We start from the raw sequence: 21148 nt of genomic DNA, 5'->3' as shown, positions 1-21148 counted from the left end.
AGCTGGAGGTTCTGGTTAAATGTTTAAGTGAGGAGTTCCTAGTCCAGATGAGTGAGACTGGACATGGGGAGCTCCTGACCTCATCCTGGTACCCTAAATCACCTCTGATCTCCAGACAAACAGATTCTGAACCTCCCCAAATGGTCACAGGCCACATCCCAGCCTTTAGATCTTGAACTAAGTGCGCAACAGTACCCCCAGGCCCTGTGCTGTAGCCTATATCAAAGGAAGGGCTTATATCAAAGGAGTTAAATGTATTGCCACTGGGAATAGAAGGCAATTTCCTCCCTGAAATCTTGGCTCTCCATGCTTCCCTCACTCCACCCTCAACAAATGTTCAGGATATGAAATTGCTGAGGCATCACTGCTTCCTACTTCCCTTTGTAATCTTGGTTCCCTTATTTTAAGAAATACTTTGCCTTGAAGGTCATTTCTCACCACCACCTCAGCCCAGGAGCTTCAGAAGCCCCTACCAGGCAAGTTCTCCTCCTGCAGCAGCTCCCTCAACCCAGGAGGATGAAAGTCTCCATGGCTGCCATCTCCCTCTTCCTCCTCCTCCTCATCACCGGTGCCCTGGTGTCCACGGCTAAATCCTCTTCACGTGAGTGCAATACCTTGTCTTCCTTCCATCCTGGCCCCTGTGAGGAAAGAAGCAGGAGTAAAGTTGCTGGAGAGACAAGGAGGAGGTCTGGGATCTTCTGAAATTGGTTTTGTCCTCACTCTCCCGGGACTAGTCCCCCCTCCTGCCAAGGCCATGGAGTGAACCTGCCTCTCCACTCCCTCAGTTCATCTCTCTTTGCCATTAAGTAAGAGTAGCCCACCTCATTTGGGGGACATTATCCCCAGGGATACAGAGGAGCCATTTGTCTGCTTGCCCTCTGAGATTGGGGCTGCCGGCTTCCAGGGTCAGCCCTACCCAAAGGTGTGACCTTGCTTAGGTATGGGCTGAGGGCGACCACAACAGTGGGGGTCTCGCCTCGGTCACCTTTTTCCAGCTTATTTCTTAGGATGAGCTGCCTTTACACACAACCAAAACCATGCCTCACCCTTCATCTTTACCTCAGCTTCTTCTCAGAAACTGGGAGGAAATAGAGGGGGTTGTTGAAATAAAGCCAGTCTAAAATTAGTGGTAATCTGGACAGTTTGACTTGCCTCTCTGAGAAGATGTGTGGATCTCAGAGGAATAGGTTGAGACTGGTCTCAGGAACCAGTGGACCCTTATTCCATTCTTTGGAGACAGAGGATGCTACCTGGAATGGAACTGGATAAAAGACCCAGCTGTTCCCTTCCCACCCAAGCATCCAGCTGCCCCTCTGCAACCTCAGAGGCCACTGCCAACACACGCAGGGTTCTGTCCAGGCTGAGCACATAACATGCACACCCCCAACACTCCACTCCGTGACTGCAGTGCCTACTTGTTTCTCCAGGGCCCTCGTTCTGAAGTAACCTTCCTGCTACCTCCATAATTGAAGCTTGAAGGAACGGATTATTTCCAGTCACTCTCTTGCACCTGCTATAAGAGCCATGAAATTTTAGAAATCAGAAAGTAACTGAAAAGTTCACCTAATCCAGTGATGTCTAACATTTTTTAGACCAGGGAACCTTTCTTCCAGCAAAAGCTTACTCAGACACAGCAAAAAAGGGCTGAATGGGATACTATCTCTAAAACTACTCCCAAATGCATCAGTACCTCTGAAATAGTCCCCAGAGCCCCAAGACCCCCAGAAACTCAGTGTAAAAACCACCAATCCAGTCCAACAGGCTCATTGACAGAGGAGGAAACAGAGAGGGGAACAAAGTTACCATGGGCATATGGCCAGCAAAGGCAAGAGAGGTTGGGACCTGGGTATCCTGACTCCCTTGGGGTCCTTGGGCCTTGGTGTTGGCTTCCTTCTTTGCAGGACAGGGGTTTAATTGGGACACAGGCAAAACCCCATTTTCCCAATCTCCCAGATTGGGAAGGGCTGGGTCTGCACTCCCAGCTGGCATGTGTCCCTGTCTCTATTGGCATTTCTTCCGAATATCCCTCCTCTTTGGAACACCTGTGCGAGCCTGCCCCACAGGGATGGTGTGTACTCACTGAGAAGATTTGGGCTTTGCTAATCTTCAATCTGGAGTTGAAGGTCATCAGCCAGTCTTTCTAGGAGAGGTTGAAGAACAGGAAAGAGGGTGATTGTGGATGCAGGAGGAGAGAGAGAGGAGCCGGAGGACCGAGTGTCTGCACAACCCTCCCTCCAAATTCTGTGAGGCCACCTCCTCCTCCTTTCCCTCTTCCACCCTCTATAGTGCAGAAGCAGCCAGCAGCTCTGGCTTTTAGCAGAGAACCCAGTGTCCACTTCCCTCCCTGCTCTCTCCTCAGGAGGACCTTACCACCCGGCCGAGTGCTGCTTCAACTACATTGCCCAGGCAATCGCACGTCATCGGATCATGGGTTATTATGAGACCAGCAGCCAGTGCTCCAGGCCTGGAGTGGTGTAGGTGGCACCCACACACCATATACCAGGGGACAGGAAGCCTGCAAGCCCTGGGGGATAGGGAGGAACTGGAGTGGGGACTCCCCAAAGCACCTCTCAGGTGCAGTGATAGGCAGTGGAGGGGAAACCTGGGGGCTTTCTGGCCTGGCTGAGCCTGTGGGGAACCAGGAGGAAGCTGAGCCCATGCATGGGGAGGCATCAGGGGAGGGGAAGGGAAGGCAGAAGGGCACTTCCAGGGGCAGGAGAAGCATGGAGATGGGTCCAGGGGCCCTGAGGGGCTGGAGAGCATGTCTCAGAGAGGAGACTGGTCTTGAGCTGCCTCTGACAAAGAAAGGAGAAACAGCCTAGATGGGTGAGGAATCTGGGAGGCTGACCGGCTCACACTTCACTGCTTGATGCCTGAGTCTATAACCCTTCTCCCTTTCGCTCCATAGCTTCATCACCAAAAAGGGCCATTCCATATGTGCCAACCCCAGTGACGTCTGGGTCCAGGACTACATCAAGGACCTGGAGGAGAAATGAGCTGGCCATCTGAAGAAGAGGCCAAGGTCCCCCTCTCAGTCCCAATGCTCAGCCCCAGACACCTTCTGGGAGCTGCCCTGCCTTGAATTAAAGACCTAGAATTTATGCCCTCCCTGTCCTCATTCATTTCTACCAGATCTACTCTTTGGAGCCCAGCTGGGCAGCACTCTTGGCATCAGGCTTTGCTCTACAGAAATGTGGTCAGCCCTAGATGCAAAAAAACAGGTCAGGCCTGTGATGGGGGTGGCGGGAAGCTAAGGCCACCTTTACATAATGATCATCATGATGATAACAGATACCATTGCCTTACCACTTTCTACCTTTCAAGCAGTCTGCTAAACAGTCTAAGTGTATTATCTTATTTATATAAGCTACACAAGTGTAATGCTAAGAACTATCACCTGATTTTGCAGGTAAATCTTCATAAAGTCTTCGTAGCAGCCAAATTTCAAAGTCCTTTGTTCTGTGCTGCTCCCAAGGCCCTTGTTCCCAGCTATCTGGGATAAGAATGATTTTATCCAACCCTTCCCCCTCCACTTGCATACATCAGGTTGTACTATATTGTTATGCCCATTTTTGTGTCCTCCACCAAGGCCTAACAGAAAGCCTGGCCCATACCAGGTACTCAGGAAATGGATGGACTGATGGTTGGATAGAAAGATACAGGAATCAAGAGGATGCTATGCTCCATGAATAATACCCAGCTGCCCCCAAAAGCTCTCAGACCCATCTTCGGGGTTCAAGGAGGAGATCCTCTTCCTCAGAGTAAGAGCATGGCCAGTGTAGGTACAGTGCCCACCCTTCCCAGGCCACCATCTTCCACACACCAGGGCCAAGAAGATACTTATATGCTAAAGGTACAACCAGGCTTCCTCAGACCTCCTCACCTCCAAAAACAATGGTCAAGGGGGTACCCAAATACATACATACTGCCGTCCTAAAAAGCCATAGTGTCACCACCACTGCCTTGAACCCACCAGGACGAAATGCATTATATAGTTTTTCCCTATTCATGAGCAGTCATGCAAAACAGCAAGCCCCATAAGGATCTTCATACGCCCCTGCCTCAGTCTACTTTCATTTACTGAAACGCACCCCACTATGCCTCTAAAGCGCCTGCCAAAATCCCCTATATCTTCCATGTCTTCTCTGAATTCTACCTTCAATCCCTGGAATGGGGTCCTGAGGCAGTCTGAAGAGAGAAGACGCGGAGGGGCAGGTCAGCCCCAGTCAAGGCCCCTGGCCGAGAAGCTCAGAAACACCGAAGAGATTATCACGTGCGTGGGGTTGGAGCGCCCTCTGCTTGCCGTGATTGGCCGCGGTAGCTGGTTGGATAAACCCATACCGCAGGCAAGCAGGAGGGCTGGCCAACTAGATCTAAAGGTGGTTCAGAGTCCAAGGTCCAAAGAGATAAAAGAACGTTAACGAATAAGCCAAAGACCTCAGCAATAAATGAGGACTCAAGGATCGCACATTGTTTTTTCTCAGTATTACTAACACAATCTGTGACGGGAAAAGGTGTGAGTTGAGCCATGTGTCCTTAGACTGGGGATGGGAGGCATCCTTTTCAGAGGCCTAAACCCTATCCTCACTCCAGTCTGTGATCTCTCTAATCCTGCTTTATTTTCACCCTCCCAAAGACCGATCACCTGAGGGTACTGGGGTGGTTCCACCCCCTTTCCTCCCCCTTTCCCCAAAATAGAGATGGTGGCAGGTAATGTGGTGAAATCACACGGATCTGGTTTGCAGAACTGCCTCTCATCTCTGTGACCTGGGAGAATTTAACCTCTCTAAGCCTCAAGTGGCCTCATTTATAAAATGGAATAATAATCTCCGCTTCACTATGGTGAGAATTAAGTCAAACAGCGTCTATATAAGGTGGCTGACACACAGCACACGTGAACCACATGTTCCCTTCCTCTACTCCTTTCCTGGTGAATTTAAATCTTATTAATTCAGGGCACCTGGGTGGCTCAGATTGGTTGAAGGTCTGACTTTTGTTCAGATCATGATCTCATGATTCATGAATTTGAGCCCCCCCCCCCCTTGGGCTCACGGCTATCAGTGCAGAGCCTGTTTGGGATTCTCTGCCCCTTCCTCTCTCCACTCCTCCCCTGCTCTCTCTCTCTCTCTCTCTCAAAAATAGATAAACATTAAAAAAAAACTTATTAATTCAACTCTGCGCCAAGCCCCACCCTTCCTTTTGGCAAACAGAGGGAGGCACCTCTTCTCTCCTCCACCCACTCTGAAGTGGTCAGAGTACAGAGAGCAGCTGTGAAGTCAGAGTGGACAACCAGCCTCCCCTGAAGCTAAAGGGTCCCCCGGAGAGGATGAAGTTCTCTGTGGCTGCCCTCTTTCTCCTCATCCTCATCACCACTCCGGCTTTGTACGGCCAGTCAAGTGAGTCCACCTGTCCCTGCAGGGCTGGAATGAGAAAGGGCAGCTGGCAGTGAGGTGACATCAAGAGTCCTGTCAGGTCTCCGTCATCAGCCATGGGCCCTCTCCCCTCCTGCAAGCACACTCCTCAAACTCTCTCCTTTGCAAGGAGAGCTGGGCTGGTATCTAGATCCCTTCTGGGGTCATCAGGCAGTTCCAGGAAGCTGGGTCAAGGTCATGTCAGGAATCCCAAAGTTGGAGAATAGTGAGCGATCATTTAGGAGGAGCCAAGGAAGTAATAGGAGATACGAGAATAAACATGAGCAACAAAAGGAGGACAGGAAGATAGCTGGATAAGAAAAGCTACAGGTGCTCTGAGAGAGCAGGACAAAAGGTACTGGGAAGGGGGCTGAAGTGATGTTTGGGGCCAAGCCCAGGGGTGGGGAGTCTGAACCTAGATACTCTTCCTTGTAGTGTCTGGCACAGATTTCTGGGACTATCATGGCAGCCAAAGGAAGGCCCAATGGGATGCCCAGGTGTGCAGTGCAGGATTTCATGGCCTCTGTCCCCATTCCCCAGCCTGGGTTTAAATAAAGGCTATAGAAAAGAGAAAGGGGTTGAAAGGTTTTGGGAGCCACAGGATGCTTGGGACCTATGGAGAACAAGGTTTGTTTTTCCCACTCTCTATCCCTGCCTCAACCATCATATGTGAGGACCTGGCAACAAGAAAGAGACCAAGCCACTCAGACTTTCCACATACCAACTTCCATGTGCCCCAGCCCCTTTTTTTCTCCCTAAGGCTACCTTTAGCATGTGGTCTGGTCGGACTCTGGCATATAAACTCTCAGGGGAACAACGGTCATGCACACCACATATTCTGCCCACATGCTCTCAAGATGCCCCCTGGACTTTGTCATCTTTGCTTTGAGAACCAGGGTCATGGGCGTCACTATGTGCAGAGCTGCATCTGGTGGGTGGCAGGAGGTAACATTGCCCTTAGGGAAGGTCAAACAGACCACTACGATGGGTTCAGTCTTCAAAAAAGTTTCGGAAAATGGCCCACCCAAAGCATGGATCAGCCAAATGGTACTCTTGAGATATTCCAATCTTGGCCACCAGCTGGAAGCAAAGGGTCAGGCGGCAAAGGGATCTGCACTCTGCAGTTTTGGGGGCTGGGAGAGGTCTCTACCTGCCCTCTTGTTTGATGTCCCAACTGATGAGTAGTCAGGGGAGCTCAAGAGAAACACAGCACTAACAACCAACCAAGGCCAGCATTCTGACAGCATCAAAAAGAGGGGGGGAAGTGGCATTTCCAGGCAAGAAAAATGGTCAATTACTATCATCTACTCTTAATTGTAACAAGCACTGACTGAGCCTTACTATGTTCTGAATTAAGGGTTTTACCAGCATTTTCTCAACTAACCCTCACGATGATCCTAGGACATATAAGCATATTTTTACCCTAATTTAATGGATGAGACCTAGAGAGATTTTTTTAATTTGCCCATACTTCAAATCATTTGGTCAAGATACCGATTCCAGATGTCTGACCCGAAGCCTAAACAGAACACTTTTCTTCCCACCCTAACTTCTCTGGCTCACTGCTCATCTCACCCTCCTCGCTGACCTCAGCCCCTCTAATGCTGCTAGGATACAGTCCACAGCTCAGAAGGTGTGCTAGTCTCCCCTTCCCTCTCCAATTCTGTCTCCTCTTCTTTCTTCTCACATTGCATTGCTGCCATCTGTAGTGGCTCAGCATTCCCCAGACACTCGGCTTCCCCCACGCCTTCATGCCTTTCTTCCAGATCCCACAACCCTTTCATCTGCTTCAATCCCACTCATCTTTCAAGAAGCAAGCCATGCACTACATGCTGTGGGACTTCTTCCTCAGCCACCCAGGCTGGGGTAGGTACCCCTCATTCTGTTTTCCACAATTCATTTCACTTTCCCTTTTCACTCTGATTAGACAGTGAGATGCTCCAGAGTAATGATGGTGTCTTCCTCAGGGTTTTGCCCCCTTAGAGCTCAATATGTGTTGGCCAAATCAAGCCCTGGCTCACCAGCAAACATGAATAACCAAGTCACTTGCATTTGCTGAAACTCAGTTCAGAAGCTGAAGGTTCTAGATGTATGTCCACCCCCCCCCTTCCTTTTTTCATGTTCTCTGTTACCCATAAAGCTATCATCAGTCCCTGCTAACAGATGGTTTTGCCATCAGAAGTATGGAATGCAATGGGTGGGAGATGAAGGTAGGCAACCACAGGCTCCCTCTATGCCTACTTGGTTCAGCTTTCAATGTGATTCTCTCAGAAATTCCTGAGTCGGTGAACAATTCTCCCACCTGCTGCCTGAAGTATCATGAGAAAGTATTGCCAAAGAAATTGGTGGTGGGATACAGAAAGGCCCTCAACTGCTACCTGCCAGCAATCATGTAAGCATCCCCTGCAGACATTTCTGTGGAGGGGGAAGGGGAACCGGGACCAGAATGAGATGCACAGAACCAAGAAGTCTCCATGTTAGAAGCAGGGGAGTTGTGCTTAAGGGCTTGGGCTTCGAATCTCGCAGGGAAGTCCTCGGTTGTTTATTTTTTTAATATTTATTTATTTGTGGGAGAGAGAGAAAGAGGGATAGAGTGGGAGAGGACAGAAAGAGAGGGAAACAGAGGATCTGAAGTGGGCTCTGCGCTGACAGTAGCAAGCCTGATGCGGGGCTCGAACTCATGAACCACGCAATATCATGACCTGAGCCAAAGTTGGACGCTTAACCTACTGAACCACGCATGAGCCCCAGGCCTGAGTTTAATTCTTGATGTTGCCACTTATAGTTTTGTGGACTGATAAATGACAGCCATAATGGTACCCATGCCTAAGCATCTTGGTTGAGCAGGGAACAGGCTGAAACAGGGACAATGAAGCCAGGTCTAGAAGCCAGAGAGGGAGGCCTACTGAGGGAATTCAGATGGGGGAGGCCTAGGGATGCAGTAAAGAGTATGAGGTGAGCCCCCGGTGAGCTAAAAATGGGGGAGTGTAGACTGGACCCCCACCCTACTCCATGCTCACTGACATTCTAACTCTGCCTCCACAGTTTTGTCACCAAAAAGAATCGAGAGGTCTGCGCCAACCCCAACAACAAATGGGTCCAAGAGTACATCAAGGATCCCAATCTACCTTTGCTGCCTCCCAGGAACTTGGCCCAGGTTAAAAGTATTAGAACATAGGAAGGCCGACCCCAGCTCGAAGCTCTGAAGCCTCGGTGGGAGTCCAGGTTCCGGAAAGAAAAATGCAACCCTGTGAAAATGCAGGTGGCCATGTGGTCTGGATGACAGTGGTATTGAGAGAAGTTGGCCCCTGATGCAAAAAGTAATTAAAAGTATTTCAAACACTTTCTCAATCTCCAGAGGAAATGCCAAAGTTAAGGGAGGTGGGGATAAATACATTCTCAATACACAGAAATATGTATTTCACATCTTTCTCTTGGCTCTGCCTTTGGGGCCTCCCCTCCCACCTGCACACCAGCCATCCTAAATAATTATGGCCAGCTTCCGACCTGCCACATCTCTGGCCCCTTACTCATGAAATGCCTGATAGAACTCCTGACTTTTCCTGTCCATCCTTATCCCTTTACTAGATTTCTTTTTCTTCTTCTTTTCTCTTAAAACATTTCTTTTTTAGCAACCAGAGTGGGAATATTCACATGCTAATAATTTTTGTCCCTGTTGCAGAGGTTTTGTTAGATCCCCAACACAAAAGAGAAGTATAGATCTCAGTATCTCCAGTTTGCTCATGCTGCAGCCCCATCAGGGCTTCATTCCTTTTTAAGGCTGAATAATGTTTCATTGTGTGTATGCACCACATTTTGTGTATCCATTCATCCATTGTGGACATCTGAGGATCCATACCCCCTTTTCTTGACATTAGCTAGACTTAGCGGATCTTGGTTTCCATTACTGGTGCCAAAAGCACTTTAACTTGTACAATGGCCCATCAGTCACCATCCAGGGCCTCAGAGACAGGTAAGGGTCCAAGACTCTGACCCACAGGCTTCCTGCCCTTGTCCCTCCACAGCAGGGAAGTGGTACATGTTTTAGAACCTCCTGGCCTGGAGGTTCCTGCTCCTTGACCCAGAAATTTCTCTCCATCCTCCTTGCTATCAGAGCTGAGGCATTACAACTGAACATGATCAAATTTCTCCCTCTAGTAGCTCACAAACCAGGGACAACAGAATCACTAACAAATACAACATAGTCAGGCTCAGATCTTTGCTTGCAGAGGCCAAAGTGGACATGGAGGGATGTCAGGGCTTGGATTGACACAGGAACCAGAACAAATTCAGCATGTACACCAAGGCAGCAGGAAGTTTCAAAGTCCTTAGCCAGCACCAGGGTCAAAAACCAGGGAACCAGAGTTCACAAGCCTAAAGGACAGGATGGAGCTGAAAACAGGAAGCACAGGCCAGGGCCAGGATCCTGGCAAGCCAGAAAGGAAATGTTGTTTGTTGTTTCTCTGTGTGTGTGTCTCTGTCTCTGCCTCTGTCTCTCTCTCCTTTTTTCTTTTTCTTTTTTTTCTTGTTTTTTTTTTTTTGATCCATCACAGTTCAGAGTTGAGATGTCAGTCTAAAAGCCTAATTGAAAATCTATATACAAAGTCAAATTCACACCCCAGCACATAATACAAAGCTTGCCAGAAACTCCTAACAGTTCAGAACTGGACATACTTTTCTTAGGTACGTTCAGTTGTTTTCAAAGAGGGCTATTCCTCATCTTTTCAAGGTAAATAGATGCCTGGCTTTAGACACATGCACACACACACAAAGGCCCTCCTCATCAGGACACACAAGGGTCTTCTAACCCTGGTCATCCTAAAGCAAAGACCTCATCCACATAAACCTACACCTAACCAGCTTACTTGACTGTCAGCCTTATGGGACGTGGGTGATCAATTGGGAGGGAATGGAAAATAAGGCCTAGAACAGTAGGTGGTTTTCACTGCTATATCAGAGAAAGGCCTTCAGCTCAAAACAGGAGACCACACACAGCAACATGGAGGAACCAATGGGTAGGACAGGAAGGCAAAACATGAGGAAAAATTCTGGGAATTTTATGTGGAGGTGAGAGTTCTGGCCACATGTCCCTTCTCTGTACAGCCATTTGCTGCACCATGAGCATTTGAACCAGATGACCAGATGTCCTGGGGCTGGATTTGGCTGGCCTGTAAGAAATGGTATTTGGCCTGGCTCCAGGTGTGTTGTAATTTGCCATAATCCCTGAACTTCTGCCATTGTCGATAGCATGAATGTTTTCTGGGGCAAGATGGCAACCCCCCCCCCCATTGCTCAGCAAGATCCTCCCCCAGAGAATCAGGGTGGGTCCAAGCCCTGGGGGTCTCTGAAATGTGGGATTTTGAAACACAACCCCTGGGTGGCTCAGTCGGTTGAGCGTCGGACTTCGGCTCAGGTCATGATCTCACAGTTTGTGAGTTTGAGCCCCGCGTCCAGCCCTGTGCTGACAGCTCAGAGCCTGGAGCCTGCTTCAGATTCTGTGTCTCCTTCTCTCTCTGCCCATCCCCCGCTTATGCTCTCTCTCTCTCTGTCTCTCAAAAATAAATAAATAAATGTAAAAAAAATTTTTTTTAAATAAAATAAGAAACAACCCATCTGAGATAAAGCTGGAGGGAGGGGCCGCCTGGCAGGTGGACAGCTTGGACATGGACAGGGTAGAGGCGAGGAGTGGACGGAGGCCTGAAACAAAGGAGGGTGCTTGATTACAGGTGGGTGAGAGAGCAAAGTTCCTGTGCCAGAGACTAGAGAGCTGGATGAAGCCATTTCCATCTCTGCCGCACCAGCGCATATAAGCTCGCACACAGATCCACCCACTAGTTGGCTAAGCAGCGCCACCTACTGGAGAACAGGGCCATTACACTTAGCCCAGTCCAACTGTGCCCTCCAAGCACATCCCCTAGAAGACCAGCACAAGTCACTCTACCTGCTTAGTTTACAGACTATAAAAGTCTTCATAGTTTCAGTTCTAGGGGAAACTGGATGTAACTTCATTCAGGCTTCATTCTGTTTGCTGGTTAACTTATTTGTTTTCTTTCTTCTGTTTTTGCTTGCATTGTTTTCTTTTTTCTTTCTTTTCTTGCTCTTTCTTGGATACAGAAAGGACACTTTATGATTATTTTTTTACTTTATTTTATTATTTTATTTTTATTCTATTTAACTTTCTTTATTTTATTTTATTCTATAAATTTTTTTAACTTTTAGATTTTTTCTTACCTTTTTTTTCTTTCCTTTCCCTTTTTTTCTATTTTATCAAGCTTCTTTCAACAAGCAGACCAAAGCACATCTAGGATCTAGCTTCTTTTATTTGATTTTTGTTTTGTTTTTAATTTTTTAATTTTTACTTTTAATTTTATTAATTGTTTTCTTCCTCCAAAATACAAAAGGATGGAATTCTCCATCACCCCCCCCCCAAAAAGAAAAAAAACAGGAAGAAGTGACAGCCAGAGATTTAATCAACACAGATATAAGTAAGATGTCTGAACTAGAACTTAGAACCATGATAATAAGAATACTAGCTGGGTTAATGAAAAAATGCTCAACATCACTCATCATTGGGGAAATACTATTCAAAACCACAATGAGATATCACCTCAAACCTGCCAGAATAGCTAACATTAACAACTCAGGCAACAATAGATGTTGGTGAGGATGTGGAGAAAGAGGATCTCTTTTGAACTGCTGGTGGGAATGCAAACTGGTGCAGCCACTCTGGAAAACAGTATGGAGGTTCCTCAAAAAATTAAAAATAGAACTTCATTATGAACCAGCAATTGCACTACTAGGTATTGACCCAAGGGATACAGGTGTGCTGTTTCAAAGGGGCACATGAACCCCAATGTTTACAGCAGTGCTATCAACAATAGCCAAAGTATGGAAAGAGCTCAAATGTCCATCAACAGATGAATGGATAAAGAAGATGTGGTATCCTTTCTTGATAATACAATAGAGTATTACTCAGCAATCAAAAAGAATGAAATCTTTCCATTTGCAACTATGCGGATGGAACTAGAGGGTATTATGCTAAATGAAATTAGTCAGAGAAAGACAAATATCATGACTTCACTCATATGAGGAATTTAAGATACAAAACAGATGAATGTAAGAGAAGTAAAGCAAAAATAATATAAAAACAGGGAGGGGGACAAAACATAAGAGACTCTGAAATATACAGAACAGAGGGTTACTGGAGGGTTTGTGGAAGGGGGGATGAACTAAATGGGTAAGGGGCATTAAGGAATCTACTCCTGAAATCATTGTTGCACTATATGCTAACTAACTTGTATATAAATTTAAAAATAAATTTAAAATAAATTAAAGATCTTTCAAGATGGTGGAAGAGCATGGAAGTTTTTTGTGTGTCTCACATCCATGAAATACAGCCAGACCAACACTAAACCATCCTGCACACCAAGAAAACTGATCTGAGGATTAACACAACAATCTGCCCAACCTGAACCACAGAATTCAGCAGGTACACAGCGTGGAGAGATGAACTTGGGGAGAGAGAAGCTACAGAGGGCAGGGAGCCACTTTTGCATGTGGAGAGAGGAAGGAGATGGGGGCGGGGGAGATTATGGGAAAAGCACCACTCCCCAAAAGCAGCTGGAGAGAAAGTGGAAAATTGGAAACAGCCACAGGGACTGAACTAAAAAGGGAGAAAGGAGAAAGGAGGGGTTTTAAATTCCATTAAGACTGTAAACAGGGGGAGCACAGAGTCTGAAACTCCGCAGCTTGATACCTGGTGGTGTTCTGGTGGGAAGGGAGAATCCCCAGGAGCAGAGCGGGGTCCGGGAGGTTCTTGGGCCACACAGGGAGAAGCAGTTCCACTGCTGAAAGGACATTTGGTAGAGGCTGTGAGGCCACCTGGGCCCAGTAGACCCCAGAGAATGGCCACATTTGCTGATGTTGGAACAAGGTCATTGGGGATGAAGCCTGGTGCCAGATGTGTGTTGTGATTTTCCATAATCCCTGAGGCACTGCTGCTACACTGTCTTGCAAACGTTTTCTGGGGTGGGCTGGCACCCGGCTATAGTCTGCTGATGGGCAGCAGCAGCACGGTCCCGCAAGCATTCCTGGGTGCGGTCAGCACCCAGCCATTGCTCAGTGAGACCCTCTGCAGAGGAGCAGAACAGGTCAAAGCCACAGTCCCTAAGAAGGGGGGCTGGGGAAGGCAGCCACATCTGAGACAAAACTTGGAAGGGGGGTGCTGCCTGGGGTTTGGTCATGGACAGTGTGGAAGCGGGGAGTGGATGGATGACAAAGACAAAGGACAGTGCACGATTGCTGATAGGGGAGAACAGAGTTCCAATACTAGAGACTAGTGCCATTTTCACCACTCCCACACATGCACATATGCACCTACAAGCACCACAACAATCCACCCCAGTAGGCTAGCAGTGCCATCTAGTGGAGAACCGAGTCATTACACTAAGCCCTGCACAACTCGCTCTTCAAGAGTGGCCAACCTCGCTCTTCAAGAACACAAGTCTCACTGCCTGCTTAGTTTATGGACTATAAAGTGCTTCATAGTTTGACTTCAGGGGAAAACGAAATAATTTCAGTCGTATTTCAGTCTGTTAGCTGGTCCAACTATTCAATTTTCTTTCTTTCTTTCTTTTCTCTTTTTCATTTCTTTTCTTTTTCTTGAATACATAAAGAGAAAAAATTCATTTTTATTGTCAAACTTTATTAAAAATATTTTTCTTATTTTTTTCTACTATATTTTTTACTTTTGTGTACATTTTTTCAAATTCTATTTTACTTCCATCATTTCATTTTAGTCTACTTCAGTGTATTCATTTTTTCAAATTTTCAAATGATTTCCTTTTTTTTTTCTTTTTATCCCTTTTTTCTCTAATCTATCAAGCCGCTTTCAACACCCAGACCAAAACACACCTAGGATCTAGCATCATTTATTTGATTTTTTTTGTGGGTGTTTGTTTTTAATTTTTTAACTTCAATATTTTTTTAATTTTAATTTTTTCTACCACATTAATTCCTTTTCTCTCTTCAAAATGATGAAATGAAGGAGTTAATCCCAAAAGAAAGAGCAGGAAGAAATGACAGCCAAGGACGTAACTAACACAGATACTAGCAAGATGTCTGAACCAGAATTTAGAATCACGATAATAAGAATACTAGCTGGAGTCAAAAATAGATTACAATCCCTTTCTATGGAGATAAAAAAAAGTAAAATCTTGTCAGGATGAAATAAAAAATGTTGTAACTGAACTGCAATCTTGAATGGATGCGGCAATGGCAAGGATGGATGAGGCAGAACAGAGAATCAGTGATATAGAGGACAAACTTATGGAGAATAATGAAGCATAAAAAAATAGGGAGATTAAGGCAAAAGAGCATGATTTAAGAATTAGAGAAATCAGTGACTCCTTAAAAAGGAACATCAGAATCATAGGGGTCCCAGAAAAGGAAGAGAGAAATAGAGGTAGAAGGGTTATGTGAGCAAATCATAGCAGAAAACTTTCCTAACCTAGGGAAAGACTCCCATTAGATTCAACAAAAACCAATCATCAACAAAGCATGTCATATTCAAATTCACAAAATACTCAGGTGAGGAGAGAATCATGAAAGCATCAAGGGAAAAAAAGTCCTTAACCTACAAGGGAAGACAGATCAGGTTTGCAGCAGACCTATCCACAGAAACTTGGCAGGCCAGAAAGGAGTGGCAGGATATATTCAAAGTGCTGAATCAGAAAAATAGGCAGCCAAGAATTCTTTATCCAGCAAGGCTGTCATTCAAAATAGAAGGAGAGACAAAATTTTCCCAGACAAACAAAAATTAAAGAAGTTTGTGACCACTAAACCATCCCTGCAAGAAATTTTAAGGGGGACTCTCTGAGGGGAGAAAAGATGAAGAAGGAAGAAAGAAAGAAAGAAAGAAAGAAAGAAAGAAAGAAAGAAAGAAAGACCAAAAGCAACAAAGATTAGAAAGGACCAGAGAAAACCACCAGAAACTCCAAGTCTACAAGCAACATAATGGCAATAAATTCATATCTTTCAGTACTCACTCTAAATGTCAATGGACTCAATGCTCCAATCAAAAAAAAAAATAGGGTAAGAAAATGGGTAAGAAAACAAGATCCATCTATATGCTGTTTACAAGAGACCCACTTTAGACCTAAAGACACCTTCGGATTGAAAGTAAGGGGATGGAGAACCATATATCATGCTAATGGTCAACAAAAGAAAGCCAGAGTAACCATACTTATATCAGACAATCTAGACTTTAAAATAAAGACTGTATCAAGAGATGAAGAAGGGCATTATATCATAATTAAGGGGTCTATCCACCAAGAACACCTAACAATTGTAAACATTTATGTGCCAAATGTGGAAGCACCCAAATATATAAATCAATTAATCACAAACATAAAGAAACTCATTGATAGTAATACCAAAATAGTAGGGCACTTCAACACCCCACTCACAGCAATGGGCAGATCATCTAATCAAAAAATCAACAATGAAACAATAGCTTTGAATGACACATTGGACCAGATGGACTTAACAGATATATTCAGAACATTTCCTCCTAAAGCAGTGGGATATACATTCTTCTTCAGTGTACATGGAATGTTCTCCAGAATAGACCACACACTGGGACACAAATCAGCCCTTAGCAAGTACAAAAAGATCGAGATCATACTGTGCATATTTTCAGACCATAATGCTATGAAACTCGAAATCAACCACAAGAAAAAATTTGGAAAGACAACAAATACTTGGAGACTAAAGAACATCCTACTAAAGAATGAATGGGCCAACCACGAAGTTAAAAAGGAAATTAAAAATATATGGAAGCCAATGAAAATGATAACATTACAACCCAAAACTTCTGGGATGCAGCAAAGGCAATCATAAGAGGAAAGTATATATCCTTCCAGGCCTTCCTAAAGAAGGAAGAAAGAGCTCAGATACACAACCTAACCTTATACCTTAAAGAGCTGGAAAAAGAACAGCAAATAAAAAGCAAAAAGCAGCAGAAGACAGGAAATAATAAAGATTAGAGCAGAAATTAATGCTATCGAAACAAAAACAAAAAACAAAAAACAAAAACAAAACAAAACAGTAGAACAGATCAAAGAAACCAGAAGCTGGTTCTTTGAAAGAATTAACAAAATTGATAAACCACTAGCCAGTTTGATCAAAAAGAAAAGGAAAGGACCCAAATAAATAAAGTCAAGAATGAAAGAGGAGAGATCACAACCAACATCACAGAAATAAAAACTATAATAAGAGAATATTATGAGCAATTATATGCCAATAAAATGGGTAATCTGGAAGAAAAGGACAAATTCCTAGAAACATATACACTACCAAAACTGAAACAGGAAGAAATAGAAAATCTGACCAGACCTATAACCAGTAAAGAAATTGAATCAGTAATCAAAAATCTCCCAAAAAACAAGAGTCCAGGGCCAGATGGCTTTCCAGGAGAATTCTACCAAACACTTAAGGAAGAGTTAACACCTATTCTCTTGAAGCTGTTCCAAAAAAATAGAAATGGAAGGAAAACTTCCAAACTCTTTCTATGAGGCCAGCATTACCTTGATTCCAAAACCAGACAAAGACCCCACTAAAAAGGAGAAATACAGACCAATTTCCCTGATGAACATGGATGCAAAAATTCTTAACAAGATACTAGCAAACAAGATCCAACAACACATTTAAACAATTATTCACCACGACCAAGTGGGATTTATTCCTGGGATGCAGAGCTGGTTCAATATCTGTAAATCAATCACTGTGATACATCACATTTATAAAAGAAAGAATAAGAACTACATGATCCTCTCGACAGATGCAGAAAACGCATTTGACAAAATACAGTATCCTTTCTTGACAAAAACCCTCAAGAAAGTACGGATAAAAGGAACATACTTCAAGATCATAAAGGCCATATACGAAAGACCCACAGCTAATATCATCCTCAATGGGGAAAAACAGGGAATCCTGAAGTCAGGAACACGACAGGGATGTCCACTCTCACTACTGTTGTTCAACATAGCATTGGAAGTCCTAGCCTCGCCAATCAGACAACAAAAAGAAATAAAAGGCATCCAAATTGGCAAGGAGGAAGTCAAACTTTCATTCTTCACAGATGACATGATATTCTATGTGGAAAACCCAAAAGACTTCAGCAAAAACAGCTAGAACTGAAACATGAATTCAGCAAAGTCACAGGATATAAAATCAATGCACAGAAGTTGGTTGCATTGCTATACACCAATAATGAAGCAGCAGAAAGACAAATCAATGAATCAATCCTATTTACAATTGCACCAAAAATCATAAAATACCTAAGAATAAACCTAACCAAGGAGGTGAAAAATCCATACACTGAAAACTATAGAAAGCTGATGAAAGAAATTAAAGACACCAAAAAAAATGGAAAAACATTCCATTCTCATGGATTGGAAGAACAAATATTGTTAAAATGTCGATACTACCCAAAACAATCTACATATTCAGTGCAATCCCTATCAAAATAACACCAGCATTCTTCACAGAACAAACAATTCTAAAATTTGTATGGAACCAGAAAAGACCCCGAATAGCCAAAGCAATGTTGAAAAAGAAAACCAAGTCTGGAGGCATCATAATTCCAGACTTCAAGCTGCATTACAAAGTTGTAATCATCAAGACAGTATGGTACTGGCACACACACACAAAAAAGAGACACATAGATCAATAGAACAGAATAGAGAACCCAGAAATGGGCCCACAAACCTATGTCCAACTAGTCTTTGACAAAGCAGGAAAAAATATCCAGTGGAAAAAAGATAGTCTCTTCAGCAAATGGTGTTGGGAAAACTGGACAGTGACATGCAGAAGAATGAACCTGGAACACTTGTACACCATACACAAAAATAAACTCAAAATGGATGAAAGACCTAAACATAAGGCAGGAAGCCATCAAAATCCTAGAGGAAAAAACAGGCAACAACCTCTTTTACCTCGGCCATAGCAACTTCTTACTTGACATGTCTCCAGAGGCAAGGGAAACAAAAGCAAAAATGAACTACTGGGACCTCATCAAAATAAAAAGCTTCTGCACAGCAAAGGAAACAATCAGCAAAACTAAAAGGCAACCAACAGAATGGGAGAAGATATTTGCAAATGACCTGTTAGATAAAGGGTTAGTATCCAAAATCTATAAAGAACTTATCAAACTCCACACCCAAAAGACAAATGATCCTGTAAAGAAATGGGCAAAAGGCATAAAAGGATTCCAAAAGAAGACATCCAGATGACACATGAAAAGATGCTCAACATCACTCATCATCAGGGAAATACAAATAAAAACCACAGTGAGATACCACCTCACACCTGTCAGAATGGCTAACATTAACAACTAGAAATGACAGATGTTGGCAAGGAAGGAAACAATCAGGAAACGACAGATGTTGACAAGGATGCAGAGAAAAAAGAACCCTTTTGCACTGCTGGTGGGAATGCAAACTGGGGCAGCTACTCTGGAAAACAGTATGGAGGTTCCTCAAAAATTAAAAATAGAACTACCTTATGACTCAGCAATTACACTACTATGTATTTATCCAAAGGATACAGGAGTGCTGATTTGAAGGGGCACATGCACCCCAATGATTACAGCAGCACTATCGACAATAGCCAAAGTATGGAAAGAGCCCAAATGTCCATTGACTGGTGAATGGATAAAGAAGATGTGGTATATATATACACAATGGAATATTACTCAACGATCAAAAAGAATGAAATCTTGACATTTGCAACAACGTGAATGCAACTAGAGGGTATTATGCTAAGTGAAATAACTCAGAGAAAGACAAATGTCATATGATTTCATTCATGTGGAATTTAAGAAACAAAACAGATGAACATAGGGGAAGAGAAGCAAAAATAAAATAAAAACAGAGAGGGAGGCAAACTATAATAGACTCCTAAATACAGAGAACAAACTGAGGGTTGCTGGCGGGATGCTGGGTGGGGGGATGGGCTAAATGGGTGATGAACATTAAGGATGGCACTTGTGGAGATGAGCACTGGGTGTTATATGTAAGTAATGAATCACTACATATTCCTGAAATATTTATATTCTATTCCTGAAATCATTATTACACTATATGTTAACTAACTTGGACTTAAATAAAAAATAAAAATAATTAAATGTTTTTAATTTAAATAATTTAAGTAATTTAAAAATTAAAAAAAAAAAAAGAAATGGTATTTGGCCTTCAGAGAGGCCTCCAAAGATAGGCCAGATGTACACATGTTTCCCCACAAGAGAGTACATATGTGTATGCATGTGTGTGAGCAACCATTGAGAGTCATCAGCAGCCTGAACTAGTATTAGCAGGACCTAACTGATGCAATGGTTTAAAAGCTTTGGCTCCAAGTTCAGAAAGGTAAGTCTAGGTTCAAAACCCAATTCTGCCACTTGGGGCAGACCTTGGGACAACTAAATCCTTCTAACCCTCAGTTTCGATGTTTGTAAAAATAGGTCAATTACAGGACCTCCCTCCAGATGCTGAGAGGATTAAAAGAATACATAGCACACAGCAAGTGTTCAGTAGATGAGTCATATATTCCAGCATCTGACTTTTCTTTAAGACCATAGGACGTAGGACAGAAAGGAGCTTTCTCTCACTGTGAGATAAGTGAACTAAAGTTCAGAGGAGGAACAGTGACTTGCCCAAGGCTGCACTACAAGTCATTGGCAGATCTGGCGTTAGAACTGAGAGCCATATTTTAAACAGAAGAAACTTCTGATCTAGGTGAGGTTGAGGATTGTGTAAGTGTAGGGAAAAATGGATCCATCCCACAAAAAGAGCCACAGCTCAAGGCCTGAGGGCCTCCTTTTCCATGGTCTGGGCTCCTGAGAGCCTGGCCTCCATCCACCTACCCCTTGACTCCCGCCAAGATTTTGAGGAAGCAACAGGCAGATGCAGGGAGGGATACTGAATCTCTCCGGAGCCTGGTGTTAATCAGCCTCTAATTCGTTGAGCTGAGATTCCTCATCTGCAAAGTGGAACTGATACCTTATAGGGCTGTTGTGACAATCCCCAACTACAGGGTCTGGAACAAGCACTATAATAAAATGGAAATGTTGTTATTCTCTTAGCAGCAAGAACAAGAATCCCTTTCATGGAGGAAACAACCTCTGTTAAGAGAATGTGTCAGTAAGCCCAGGTAAGGCAGGAAACTCCCCCAGGACAGGACTACAGACTGGGGCCAAGACTTCAGGGGAAGGAGTAAACCAAGGGGAGGGACTGTTTTACCTTTGAGAGCCAGAGAGTGGTGGGGAGAGGGCCCTGGGGGGAGGGGCTGGATCCAGAGCAATGAACAGTGGGCCCCCTCTCCTCCTTGGCACTCTCAAGAGTCCCATCAATTATGTAGCTCTCAGAATACTTGATGTGAGTGGTTTGGGAGGAAATTACAAAGGGGGATAACTCCCCGTCAAGATTAACATAGATGTGAGAAAGGGCCAGGGCCCTAGAACAAGGAATTAAAGACTGAGAAGTGTGAAGTAAGTCCTTGGAGAGTCACAGAAGTCTTGCAAAAACTTTGGATTCCCCTAGACAGTAGAACTTGGGGTGGGGGGTGGAAAGATCCAAGCAGTTCTCAAGATCCAGGGACACGCCAGGCTGGCTACTTCAGACTCGGTGGTGAGGAAAGGCCTCTCCGAGGAGGTTATGTGTGTAACCCAACAGCTAAATGAC

General features: G+C 44.3%; 2 protein-coding genes across 2 annotated transcripts; both read left to right on the top strand.

The window, feature by feature from the left end:
• Nucleotides 1-447: 447 nt before the first annotated feature.
• On the top strand, nucleotides 448-3101 carry LOC102960496 (C-C motif chemokine 14). Its single transcript, XM_007096043.3, has 3 exons — nucleotides 448-601; nucleotides 2360-2474; nucleotides 2909-3101. Exons 1-3 carry the CDS (start codon nucleotides 517-519, stop codon nucleotides 2994-2996), a joined length of 288 nt encoding a protein of 95 aa, XP_007096105.1. The 5' UTR covers nucleotides 448-516; the 3' UTR covers nucleotides 2997-3101.
• Nucleotides 3102-5238: 2137 nt separating this feature from the next.
• CCL16 (C-C motif chemokine ligand 16) lies at nucleotides 5239-8756 on the top strand. Its single transcript, XM_007096042.3, has 3 exons — nucleotides 5239-5396; nucleotides 7683-7803; nucleotides 8457-8756. Exons 1-3 carry the CDS (start codon nucleotides 5327-5329, stop codon nucleotides 8587-8589), a joined length of 324 nt encoding a protein of 107 aa, XP_007096104.2. The 5' UTR covers nucleotides 5239-5326; the 3' UTR covers nucleotides 8590-8756.
• The last annotated feature ends 12392 nt before the right edge of the window (nucleotides 8757-21148 follow it).

Source organism: Panthera tigris, chromosome E1 (assembly GCF_018350195.1).
Source record: "Panthera tigris isolate Pti1 chromosome E1, P.tigris_Pti1_mat1.1, whole genome shotgun sequence".
Lineage (NCBI taxonomy): Eukaryota > Metazoa > Chordata > Mammalia > Carnivora > Felidae > Panthera > Panthera tigris.
This window is presented reverse-complemented; position numbering and strand designations above follow the sequence as displayed.